This window comes from Tiliqua scincoides, chromosome 1 (assembly GCF_035046505.1).
Source record: "Tiliqua scincoides isolate rTilSci1 chromosome 1, rTilSci1.hap2, whole genome shotgun sequence".
NCBI classification, from domain to species: Eukaryota; Metazoa; Chordata; class Lepidosauria; order Squamata; family Scincidae; genus Tiliqua; species Tiliqua scincoides.
In genome coordinates this window covers 310,968,196-310,981,369 of record NC_089821.1, presented here as the reverse complement: position 1 = coordinate 310,981,369, position 13,174 = coordinate 310,968,196, and the positions used below count along the sequence as shown (strand labels likewise).

The window sequence follows — 13,174 nt, the reverse complement described above, 5'->3', positions numbered from 1 at the left end:
ATCTACAAGAGAAGCTGACCCAGGTGAGAGATAGGGATTAATAGAGATAGCCCGCTAGCTTTATTATTTTATTGCTGATATGTTTCCTAGATGTTTACGCCTCTAGCATCTGCTGCCTTATGTAACCTTGTGTACTTAATAAACTAAAATCTCTTTTACCAAGTTGTTTCATTGTCTGTTGGGGACAAAGGTTCAGAATCCTACCTAGCCATTCAGCAAGCTACCAAGTGCTCATTGAGGTCTAATAACTTGAGGACTGAAGCTTTAATTGGAGAAAGAGCTCTGTGCCTGCAAGGGATAGAGTTAAGCCTAGAGGGTCTCAGGGTCCCTGGACTGAGGCACTGGCACATAGGGTGGTGGAAGTACTACTGAACAGGGGGCCTTGAGGGCTTTAGGGTTGGAGAACCAAGAACTCTGAGCACCCCAACCCCCCCTAAGTTTACGACACTTAGTCAGCCATGGACAACCCCCTAATCATCCAGCAGACCCTTTACAGTTCTACTAGTTTGCAAAAGAACCCATGTAGGCACAACCTGACTCTTCACAACTGACTTCAGGAGGAGAACAATCTGCAAGAGACCCACTAGATTGGATTGTCCACTCTTTGCTTCTTTGTACTCCTTCACAGGAAAGGCCATGTAATGTTGGTAGTGATGTGTGCAGAACTTGGGCTCAGTTGACTGCTGTAAATTGGCCTGAGGGGATCGTAGCCTGTGCCTTTCATGAGCCAATAGACAGTCAGCCTGAGTTTGCCTGAGGAGGACCAAATGGAAAACTGCTGCAGGAGAGAAGGCTGCAGTACCAGTGGAGGACAGGTAGAGGCTGCTGTGTGCAGAGGAGCTGAGGCTATAAAAGGGGCTGCACCAGCAAGAGCTCAGGACCACCAGGGAAGCTCCGCAGAGAAGGAGCTAGAAGAGCAAGCTGGAGAGACCACCAGGGAAAGAGCTGCGGAGAGGAGCTGAACCCTGAGCTCTGCAGGAGAGCTGAGAGAGCTGTTGGAAGGAGCCCTGGGAGAGAGTGCCCCTTGCTGGGGCTGAGAACCAGAGGGGAACTTCCATCAAGCCTCCAGACCTTGGCCTGCCTCAAGTCCTGCTGCCTCCTGCCTGCCTGCGTCAGGTTCCCTCTCAGTTGGGGGGATTTAGAACAAGGTCATTTTGTTTTGTTTGGTTCAGGTTCCATTCCTCCTAATAAAAGCCTTAAACTTAGTTTGGTGTCAGTGGTCTCTTTCGATCCTGCATAACAGTAGCTATAAGCAACACCTGGAAAGGAGGAAGCCCCTTGATCACCCTCTCCCTGTACTGTCATGATTGGCCAACCTCGCTGCCAGCCACTGACCTACAGCTGACCTCTCATTTCTATGAGGCTTTTGGTTGTCTTTTACTCAGGATTTTAAGAATTCACCATCTTGGACGTGCCCCTAGATGCAAACTCATTGGGTAGCTCTGGGTGAGTCACTCTGTAAAATGGGAAGACACCATGACCTCCCTTCTCAGCGCTGTTGGGAGAGCCAATTCGAAGGACTGTAAAAGCAATTTATGCACAAAATGGTGTAGTAAGAATTATGAAATATAAGCTGTTTTAAGACATACAAGGCCCAATCCTATCCAGCCTTCCAGCACCAATGCAGCCGCAATGCGGCTCTGAAGCATGGAAACAAATGTTCACTTACCTTGGGGAGGCCTCCATGACTCTCCTCCTTCAGCAGAATGCAGTGCATGCCCCATTGGCATGGCTGCATTGGCGATGAAAAGTTGGATAGGATTGGGCTCAGTCAATTTAAGAGGCAGTTCTAATATACCTGACAATTCCTAGAGCACTTTTCTGTGTTTTAGAGTTAACAATCAATTCAAAAGGACATTTTTGGTATGACAAGATGTTACTACTAAATTTGTTGAGCCAGTTCTCTAAAATATATGTTGCACAGACAGGAGAAAAAAAGGGGTTCTCCGAAGTACACATTTGGGGTGTTGGCTCCGGAGAGGTCGAATTTTTGCAACTATATATCAACAGGGTAGCCAAGGTAGTTTCAACCTGGGGGAAAAAAAAACTAGAGCTGAAACAAACAGCTATTGAAATCATAAAACGAAAATGCCATTTAAAGAGTTTAGAAATAAAAGAAATTACAGACTTAAAGCCTTCTGGGGAGATTCAAGGATTAAAGCAAAGGACTCTGGGACTTTGCCAGAAGGCTGGAAGAAAAAGGCCATTTTACAATGTGGAAGATTCGTTGAATTTGGGCAGATTTGTGTTTCAGCACTAGTTAAAACATGACAGAATTCTAACACCACCGCCTGTCAATGGATCTATAAGCTTCTCTTTCCAAACCTGGTTGCTGCCTTCTGCATGAGGACAACCAACGACAGTTATGCCCGCAAAGAAATGCAATGTGAATTACCCCCTTTAGATAGTAAGAGAAGACAAATGGAAGCCACCTGCTCCCAAATTCATTATTGGTGGGAGGCCGAGGGAAAAGCATCATTTCCAGAAGATTTTTTTTGTTTTGTTTTCTAGTAGCAAGGAAGCTAAGCAATGACCCAGGTGTGAAAATTAAAGTCACAACAGGAGCTCTGCTGGCTTAGGAGCAACCAGGCCAGGTGTATGCCAGGGCTATGCTACATCAAACAGGTGGGGGGGCATGATGAAATGCTCCTCCACTTCAAAACGGCTCCCCATACAGGCATCCCCCACATATCTGAGGGTCCCATACCCACAGTTTCATTTAACCGCAGTTCACAAATTCCTCCCCCCATCACATAAATGACTTATCTGGTCTCTGATTGCAGCCCTCCTGATGCAAAGCATTGTGTTGTTTTCAACCCTCCAACCCACATCCTGTTAGCATTTGCAGACAGCACAGAAACCTCCAGACTCAGAAGATAGCAACAGATGGGATGCATTCAGTGACCAGACAAGTCATTGGCATGATGAGGGGGGAAAATGTGAACAATTTCTTGTGGGATTCCACTGCTATTCGTGGTTTCTGGTACCCATGGTGGCAGCCGGAACCTATTCCCAGTAGATATTGGGGGGGGGGGGGGGGAACATGCCTGTACATAGAAATCTAGTATGTGAGCCATGGCTATGTTGGAACCCCACCCCGGCAAGGGATTTTTTAAAACCGAGGACCATTCCATCACGTGGGCCTCTACTTGCAATCTAAAGGGCGACTCTACCAACACGGCTCACCACTTTGGTTTGAAAAAGGCCCAAGAGGAAGGCCTAAGGAAGACTCCCTGGCAGCACAGCACAAACACACACGTTTCTGGGAAGCACAAGAGACGTTCACACACAAGGACCGGAGGAAACACAACGAATCTGCCACACTCGTCACCTAAAATCACAGATCTACACAGAACTGTCCTCACCAGGTGTGCAGGCTGCAAGAGGGGGGATTAAACAAGAGAAGGTCAAATGCTCAGTGCAGCACACAGGCTGGGAAAGTAAGAGACAAAACAGAACAACCCTCTGATTTTTCAAGGCACATCCTTCTGTCTAAGTCGAGGGTTCTCGACTAGTTGCTAACTAGTCGCTGACTGCCAGTTTTAGAGCTGTTGCCAGAGTCTGAGCATATGCATCACATTTTTCTAGGCACATGTTCTGCTATGGGGCTCTTCAGCACTGCTCGGACACTGTGTTTCCAAAATCAGCTGAAGGGAGAATTAAAACTGAGGTTCGACATAATTAACACAGCACACTATTAATCAGCAATGTCCTTCCTCTATAACCAAGATCTTTCTATGACACTTTCTCAGAAATTACTACTGTCAAAAAAAAAAAAGTGTAGCTAGGGGAATAGCAGTAACTATCCCTTGAATTGTTCCTTACTATTTGTTCCTGCAGGACAGGCATTGAATTATCTACACCTTCCCATTATTTTTTTACTTTCATTTTCATAGAGCAGAATAGCATCATTTCACTATATAAATATATGGCCTCTGGCTACAAAAGAGGCTTGAAGCCTCTTTCACTGCCTTTTACTGGCATGACAGAACCTGTTCCCAGATATTTTATTAGCAGACTTGAAGCAAAGAGTTCTCCAGCACTGCCAGAAAGCTCCAATTCCTTCCTTGTTTGGCTCTGAACGACAGAAGGCCATGAACATGTCAGCATGCCCCTCCTCTCCCCCAACCCCTCAAGAAGCACCGTGCCTCGAAGCCTGGGGACTTACGTTATCATTTGGGTAAAGGACACGGGAGATGTTCTCTGCCAGGTTTCTGTCCAGCACAGCCTGGATGTAATCTCCAACATTAACTACAAATGGAAGTTGAAAGAAAAAAAGCCAGGCATCAGCACAGGTGGAACAGCTCTGCAGGCGCCAGCAGAGGAGATGACACATGGAGGGTTGTGTGTCTGGCACAGAAATGGCACAAAAAGCAAGTACAGGAGCCCTCAGAATCTCAGCCTTATTGAGAAATCTCCAGGTTTCCAGTTCTTATGGGTCGAACAGAAATCCTTGCAAACATAAGAACTGACGAAGAGCCCTGCTGGGTCAGAGAAAAGACCCTTTCTGTTCAGCAACCTGCTTCCCATAATGGCCCCGTGGTGCTCCCAGAGGCCTGCCAGCAACAGCTCTTAAAGGGAAGAATCCCCCCACCCCTAGTGCTCCACAGAAAGTGGTGTTCAAAGGCATCCTGCTTCTGAACATGGTGTCTTAGTCAGGGCTAGCAGAAGGACTGCCACTGACCTCAGCATGTCAAAGAGGATTCTAGCTGCCAGCCAGGCCCTGCAGAGCAGGCATCAGTCACAGTGGGCAGGAAGGCACTGCTATTCCATCCCAGTAGCAGAGGGAGGTGCAGTCAGCAGCATGGAAACATACCACTGCCAAACAGATGGGGGAAAACTATAGAGCAATACATCGGCCAAATTTCTGTGGGGAACCAACACCTGCTGTTGGCAGTGAGTCTCTATAGACCCAGACAAGACATTGCTCGATCCCGTACCTCCCTGCACAGGTCCTGTTTGATGAACGCCGGCAATCAGAGTAGAGGCTGCATCCTATTTAGTGGTACTGGAAATGCCATTAGGGCTGTGCTGGCACTGGGACCTCTTGCTAAGTGGTACTTACAAGGCAGGCAGTGGAGCTTTCCAACCTGTGGTTGGCCCCCTGCCCTACACATTAAGCACCCAGCCCCCTTGAGGTGTCCATTTCAGCAAGCTTCCCTAACCCACAGTCAGACAGCAGAGCAGACTTATCCTGCTTCTCTCCCCTGCCCAGGCACAGATTAAACTGGGTCAGACAATCTGTTTGGAACCTTCTTCCACATGCCCAGCCTTTTCCACTCCACTCGCTCCATGGCACCACTAGAGGACACTTGGCAAAGAAGAGGGGGAGAAAAGAAGCATCTTACTTTATTAAGGGGATTTTAAAGGAAAGTTCATTCTTTAAGTCCATGGAGGAAAAGTCCATCACAGGTAACAAGCCATGTGTATGTACAACCTTCTGATTTTAGAAGTGGGTTACCTCAGAAAGCGAGATGCAAGGGAAGGCACCAGGTTGCAGGTCTCTTGTTGTCTTGTGTGCTCCCTGAGGAATCTGGTGGGCCACTGTGAGATACAGGAAGCTGGACTAGATGGGCCTATGGCCTGATCCAGCAGGGCTGTTCTTATGTTATTATTAATTATTATTAACAGTATTTATATACCGCTTTTCAACTAAAAGTTCACAAAGCGGTTTACAGACATGTTCACTTAACAGCTCCTTTAGGCTGGGCAGCAAAGAGGGCATCACAGGGGACCAGAACTCTCCGTTGTCCAGCCGAGTAGCCCAATGGCAGACCAGAGAAATCCACCTTCCTCTCCAGCCGCCTGACACATGCTCCAGTTCATTAGTTCCAGCAGTCATGCTAGGAACTTGTGCTACTCTTCCCCTCCCTGCTTCAAATCAGAACTCACACCAATCTGGAAATGCTGAATTGGCCCATGGAAGGAACAGGAGGAACTTCCTAATCCAGCCAAAGGCCAGCCTCCTTCCTATTGGCTAGAGACAGGAAACTCCCACAGCATGGAGCACTGACAAGTGGGAACAAGTGGCAGTCGTGTGAGGTTATAGTGCACCATTATCTGCCAAAACCTGCAGGCAGGGAGGGCAAGAAATCTATGCAAGTCTAAACACCACTTACAACTAAAATGTGCCAGGGATAAGAAGCCTCCTTCCAGATGCTTTCCTACAGCTACCAGCACTTACAGTCACGTAGATTGAAGTCATTGGGAGCCCGAGCAGACCACAGCCTCATGGTATTCACGGTGTTGTTCATGTAGCCAGGAATAGGAGTGTCGTAAGGCAAAGCCAGCACCACCTGTGGACACAGAAGGCCCCGTCAAGCAGGCACCACATGGCATTTAGCCCAAGGATGGTGGCATCCCTCATTTCCCTCCAGACAGAAGTGCCTTCTGACTATACCACATACAGGAGCCACAGTCCTGTAGGACACATTTAAGTTGCAAAATGTTGGGTCTGGTTTCAATGGGTTCTGCCTTTAAAGCTGGGGAAGGGGCCTGATATAGCCCACTACTTTCAGTTTGTTTTGTCTTTTTCTTATCCTGCCATTCATCCAAGGAGACTGGGAAGGGAAGGGGCATATATGTAATTATTATTCTATGAAGGAGGTCAAGATGAGTGGTGACTTGCCCACCTGTTCACTGGGCAACTAATCTGTCCCCATCTGAATCAGGAGTAACACTCCATTGAGCTTCCCCTTCCAATACCTGTGTGTCGACCCATCTCACGCCCGTCTGGGTATGCTCCACTTTTCCATAGAAGTGGATGGGAAGCATGTATTCTGGCCGGGCTTTCTCCCAGGGGTTCCCATGTCTTAGCCAATCATCAGCTTCCTCCACCTGTAAGGAAAACATAAGGAGGAAGAAACTAGTAAACTGGAGTAAGAACCTTTGCATCTCCACATGGTCCAGTCCAGGAAGCTTTATAATTCAACTACCAAGGGCATAATGTGGGTCTGAGAAGGGAATGAAGGACAGGAGTCACGCAAGTGAGGTTTATTTAATGGACTTCTGCGCCTCTTTTCTCCCAGTTAGGGGCTGCTTACAATAATCCAAAAACACAACAAAGCCAAACAAATGAGCCCCAAAGGTGCTCCCACTCTCTTAACCGTGGCAAAGACAGACTTAACTGTGGCAAGGGAGGTGACAAGGAGGTGACAAGGAAGGACAGGGTTGTAATCATGGGGGACTTCAATTATCCTCATATTGACTGGGTCAATTTGTGTTCTGGTCACGATAAGGAAACCGGATTTCTTGACGTGCTAAATGACTGTGGCTTAGATCAGCTAGTCACGGAGCACACCAGAGGACGGGTGACTCTGGATTTAATATTGTGCGGTATGCAGGACCTGGTTAGAGATTTAAACGTTACTGAGCCATTGGGGAACAGTGATCATGCTGCGATCCGTTTTGACGTGCACGTTGGGGGAAGAATACCAGGCAAATCTCTAACAAAAACCCTTGACTTCTGACGGGCGGACTTCCCTCAAATGAGGAGGCTGGTTAGAAGGAGGTTGAAAGGGAGGGTAAAAAGAGTCCAGTCTCTCCAGAGTGCATGGAGGCTGCTTAAAACAACAGTAATAGAGGCCCAGCAGAGGTGTATACCGCAAAGAAAGAAGGGTTCCACTAAATCCAGGAGAGTGCCCGCATGGCTAACCAGCCAAGTTAGAGAGGCTGTGAAGGGCAAGGAAGCTTCCTTCCGTAAATGGAAGTCTTGCCCTAATGAAGAGAATAAAAAGGAACATAAACTGTGGCAAAAGAAATGTAAGAAGGTGATAGGGGAGGCCAAGCGAGACTATGAGGAACGCATGGCCAGCAACATTAAGGGGAATAATAAAAGCTTCTTCAAATATGTTAGAAGCAGGAAACCCACCAGAGAAGCGGTTGGCCCTCTGGATGGTGAGGGAGGGAAAGGGGAGATAAAAGGAGACTTAGAGATGGCAGAGAAATTAAATGAGTTCTTTGCATCTGTCTTCACGGCAGAAGACCTCGGGCAGATACCGCTGCCCGAATGGCCCCTCCTGACCGAGGAGTTAAGTCAGATAGAGGTTAAAAGAGAAGATGTTTCAGACCTCATTGATAAATTAAAGATCAATAAGTCACTGGGCCCTGATGGCATACACCCAAGGGTTATTAAGGAATTGAAGAATGAAGTTGCAGATCTCTTGACTAAGGTATGCAACTTGTCCCTCAAAACGGCCACGGTGCCAGAAGATTGGAGGATAGCAAATGTCACGCCTATTTTTAAAAAGGGAAAGAGGGGGGACCCGGGAAACTATAGGCCGGTCAGCCTAACATCTATACCGGGTAAGATGGTGGAATGCCTCATCAAAGATAGGATCTCAAAACACATAGACGAACAGGCCTTGCTGAGGGAGAGTCAGCATGGCTTCTGTAAGGGTAAGTCTTGCCTCACAAAACTTATAGAATTCTTTGAAAAGGTCAACAGGCATGTGGATGCGGGAGAACCCGTGGACATTATATATCTGGACTTTCAGAAGGCGTTTGACACGGTCCCTCACCAAAGGCTACTGAAAAAACTCCACAGTCAGGGAATTAGAGGACAGGTCCTCTCCTGGATTGAGAACTGGTTGGAGGCCAGGAAGCAGAGAGTGGGTGTCAATGGGCAATTTTCACAATGGAGAGAGGTGAAAAGCGGTGTGCCCCAAGGATCTGTCCTGGGACCGGTGCTTTTCAACCTCTTCATAAATGACCTGGAGACAGGGTTGAGCAGTGAAGTGGCTAAGTTTGCAGATGACACCAAACTTTTCCGAGTGGTAAAGACCAGAAGTGATTGTGAGGAGCTCCAGAAGGATCTCTCCAGACTGGCAGAATGGGCAGCAAAATGGCAGATGCGCTTCAATGTCAGTAAGTGTAAAGTCATGCACATTGGGGCAAAAAATCAAAACTTTAGATATAGGCTGATGGGTTCTGAGCTGTCTGTGACAGATCAGGAGAGAGATCTTGGGGTGGTGGTGGACAGGTCGATGAAAGTGTCGACCCAATGTGTGGCGGCAGTGAAGAAGGCCAATTCTATGCTTGGGATCATTAGGAAGGGTATTGAGAACAAAACGGCTAGTATTATAATGCCGTTGTACAAATCTATGGTAAGGCCACACCTGGAGTATTGTATCCAGTTCTGGTCGCTGCATCTCAAAAAAGACATAGTGGAAATGGAAAAGGTGCAAAAGAGAGCGACTAAGCTGATTACGGGGCTGGGGCACCTTCCTTATGAGGAAAGGCTACGGCGTTTGGGCCTCTTCAGCCTAGAAAAGAGACGCCTGAGGGGGGACATGATTGAGACATACAAAATTATGCAGGGAATGGACAGAGTGGATAGGGAGATGCTCTTTACACTCTCACATAATACCAGAACCAGGGGACATCCACTAAAATTGAGTGTTGGGCGGGTTAGGACAGACAAAAGAAAATATTTCTTTACTCAGCGCGTGGTCGGTCTGTGGAACTCCTTGCCACAGGATGTGGTGCTGGCGTCTAGCCTAGACGCCTTTAAAAGGGGATTGGGCGAGTTTCTGGAGGAAAAATCCATTATGGGGTACAAGCCATGATGTGTATGCGCAACCTCCTGATTTTAGAAATGGGCTATGTCAGAATGCCAGATGCAAGGGAGGGCACCAGGATGAGGTCTCTTGTTATCTGGTGTGCTCCCTGGGGCATTTGGTGGGCCGCTGTGAGATACAGGAAGCTGGACTAGATGGGCCTATGGCCTGATCCAGTGGGGCTGTTCTTATGTTCTTATGGCAAACCCCTGCTAACTGGGTAAGAGGCACTTTTTCAAGTGGGTGCTCCTCTTTTATTTAGCAGGGGGAGAGTAACTGGCCCACCTCACCCCAGCAGTGTCTTTTCTAGTGGCTGTCTGCTGGTGTTGCATCTTTTTAGATTGTGAGCCCTTTTGGGACAGGGAGCCATTAGATATTTGATTTTCTCTGTAAACCGCTTTGTGAACTTTTTGTTGAAAAGCGGTATATAAATACTGTTGTTGTTGTTGTTGTTGAATGCCTGCACTAGACCACTTGGGAAGAGGGAAAATCTCAGGGGAGGTTACACCTGAGCAACCCAGGATTTTGTGAAATGCCGACAGAGGGACACTTTTGAGCTGTGCCTGGAAAATGAAAGGTGAAGCCAACACAGTAGCTGGACTCTTGCCTCCCCCCCCCCACACTCTTCCACTGCAGTGTAGAAACAGTTTGCCAAGAGACAAGGTCATCCATCCACATGAGCGCTGCACAGGAACAAAGCTGTTCTGCTAGGGTTTTATCAGGGCTCCATCAGCCCCACCAAGCCTTCCAGAAGGGGCACAACTTTGTGCTGCCCGTCGCCAAGAGATGTTGGCTCCAACCCCAGCTCCACTGAGCCTTCTCACCACATGTAGAGGGAGCAGTTGACCAAAGTGTAACTTAGTTACTCTGTTGGTATCCAGATGTACGATTCCTGCCATCACTTAGCAGAAGTAAATTTTGTGTCCAGCCAAGTCTCTTTCTTGTGATTAATTATTAGTGCTTATATATGAACTATCCCAAGTGCCAGGCAAAGACTTTTAATTAAGTAGGACTATTCTTTTTTCTCCGTTATGCTGCTTCTGCTTTTAGTATTTGTAGCCGATTCTGCTGTTGACCAGCTGAATTGTGGGCTGCCTCAAAGATTCTTACAAGCTGAAAGGCAGGCTAAAAATGTTCTTAAGAACATAAGAAGAGCCCCACTGGATCAGGCCACAGGCCCATCTAGTCCAGCTTCCTGTATCTCACAGTGGCCCATCAAATGCCCAAGAGAGCACATAGGACAACAGGAGATCTGCATTCTGGTGCCCTACCTTGCATCTGGCATTCTGAGGTAACCCACTTCTAAAATCAAGGGATAATAATAACAACAACAACAACAATATAGGTATTGCCTTTCTTGGTCATCAGATTTCTCCTCAGACACAAAATTTACTTCTGCTAAGTGATGGCATGAATCGTACATCTGGATACCAAGATGTTTCTCACTACGTGTTTCCTCCCACGCAGGCTGACAAACAGCTCCTTCATCTCTCACTTGAAGGGCGGCCAAGACCCTTACAGGTGGAATAACTCAGCTCAGCTTGTCAGCTGCTTCAAGGTCTCGCCATTCACGGTGCCGGTGGCCTGGAACTGGCGACCTTCGGAAGTTAACTTCAGGCAAACGGAGGCTCTACCCTCTAGACCAGACCTCCTGCCCTAAGATTGCCCTGAGACCTCCTCCTGAGATTGCACATACACTTCATGGCTTGTAACAGCAATGCTTATTTTCCACAGCAATGCTTATTTTAAATTTCCTTACCTTACCCGTGTCTAACAAAAATAAAACCAGAAAACCATGTATTCATAGGCCATCAGAATTGCTCTGCCCCTGATTTAGCGCTGGAACTAACCAACTGTAAACAGAGTCCACTGCTTAAAAGAACCACCCATGTTTACACATAAATGTAGGACTTAATCAGCTTCTTTCTGTTGCTGACCTGTGGGTCACCTAAGAAGGGTGAAGACACACCCTCCTGTGCCCAAATCCCTCCAGTCATGCAAAGACTACTTTGTTCCCTGCACCCCATATGGAGCCTGCCACCAAAATGTTCTGAACTCCAGTGCTCCCCCACCCTGCAGACGAAAAGGACTTGAGAAAGGGTGGGTGCCTGGAGGCAAAGAGTCAAAACAAGCATGACTTGTAGCACATGCCCTTGATGTTTTCATGTGCTATGTTTTGTGACTGTGTGAACGCAAGACCACAGAGATATTTTCACCCATGGACTATTTTTCAGTGCAATCCCAATCCCTCCCTCATGATTTCAATCTTTCCCACTTGGCTCAATTAATGTTTGATAGGAAATCCATGCAGTTCTCCTCCTGTTGGCAACCTTCAGTCTCGAAAGACTATGGTATCGCGCTCTGAATGGTGGTTCTGGAACAGCGTCTAGTGTGGCTGAAAAGGCCGATTCGGGAGTGACAATCCCTTCCACACTGGGAGCAAGTGCAGTCTGTCCCTGGTCTGTCTCCCTGGCTGTGGGACTTCCTTCTTTGCCTCTTTATGCGTTCAGAATTTATAAGCACACTTGTTCAGAAGTAGACAGTGAACCATTTTGTTCTCTGCATGTTTTCAAGCGGAAGCAGACTTGGCAACATGTCCCTAGGGAATAAATGCCCACACAGTATTTTGTGCTTGCTTAAGTAGGAGCCAGAACAATCTGCGAGATTGCAGAATATGGTAACTGCTTGCTAGTTGCAGAAGTTAAGATGAGGACCTTAACTCACACTTTCTAAGATGTAAAAGATTTGCTTTTTAAAAAAAAAAAAATAGAAGAATCAATAGAATACATTAGCATTCCTGCAAAATTTTGAAACTGCATTGGAACAAATTGAACATTACCTGAAACTCTCTCACAGCACAATCCTACACATGTCTTCTCAGAAGTAAGGCCAACTGAACTCAATGGCATTTTCTTCCACATAAGTGGGTACAGCAGCCCTGGCCACGAAATGCTTTTTCACCTTTCCAAAGGTCAAAATAGATGCAGGCTAATGAGACTCATAGTGGAAGACAACCTACCACAAAGGGGCCACCACAGAAGAGGTTCCGTAATGCATGACAGCCTCACTCCCGCAAATGATACAGCTGAAATATTTAGTTCTCATGAACCACACAACCCTTTAACCAGAGATGCTCACTGCTTTAGTAGCCAAGCAGACCAGAAAAGAGCTGAGCTTCTCCCTTTCCCTCAAGCACTGTCCTGCCCCAGATTGCCCCTTGGGCAGTGCAGCAACCAAGATGGACAGGCAAGCTGGCTGCCTGTGGACATCCAGACGTTCTTGAGACTCCCGTCACAAAAACACTCCTTACGTGCACAGGGGCACTTCATTCCAACAGATCTTTGGAGGGAGGGGGGAAGGGAGTGGCAACTGTACCGTTAGAGGTGTGATGACAGAAGGAGCCTTTGAGTGCAACTGCTCTACTCCCACAGACAGCATTTCTACACACTGATCCACCACGGATTACCCCACTTCCTCCAGATTACAAACTAGCTCCAACTGTCTGCCTCTGACAAGGGTTGGTTGGTTCTTCAAAGGCTGGCTGGAGGACCTTGCTAAAAAGGTCCTGCACAAACCCCTGAAACAGGAGACCCAGCCACTGCCACCACCCTACAAAG

At 47.4% G+C, this 13,174-nt stretch overlaps 1 protein-coding gene across 1 annotated transcript in view; it reads right to left on the bottom strand.

Annotated features, from left to right (window-relative positions):
- The window catches only part of PYGL (glycogen phosphorylase L), a 51,029-nt gene that overhangs the window by 23,688 nt on the left and 14,167 nt on the right, over positions 1–13,174 (bottom strand). The window contains exons 6-8 of the mRNA XM_066630106.1: positions 6,706–6,837; positions 6,185–6,296; positions 4,169–4,251 (exon numbers count right to left, since the gene is read on the bottom strand). Of these exons, the coding sequence (XP_066486203.1) occupies positions 4,169–4,251; positions 6,185–6,296; positions 6,706–6,837 (327 nt within the window). The remainder of the gene's footprint in view (positions 1–4,168; positions 4,252–6,184; positions 6,297–6,705; positions 6,838–13,174) is intronic.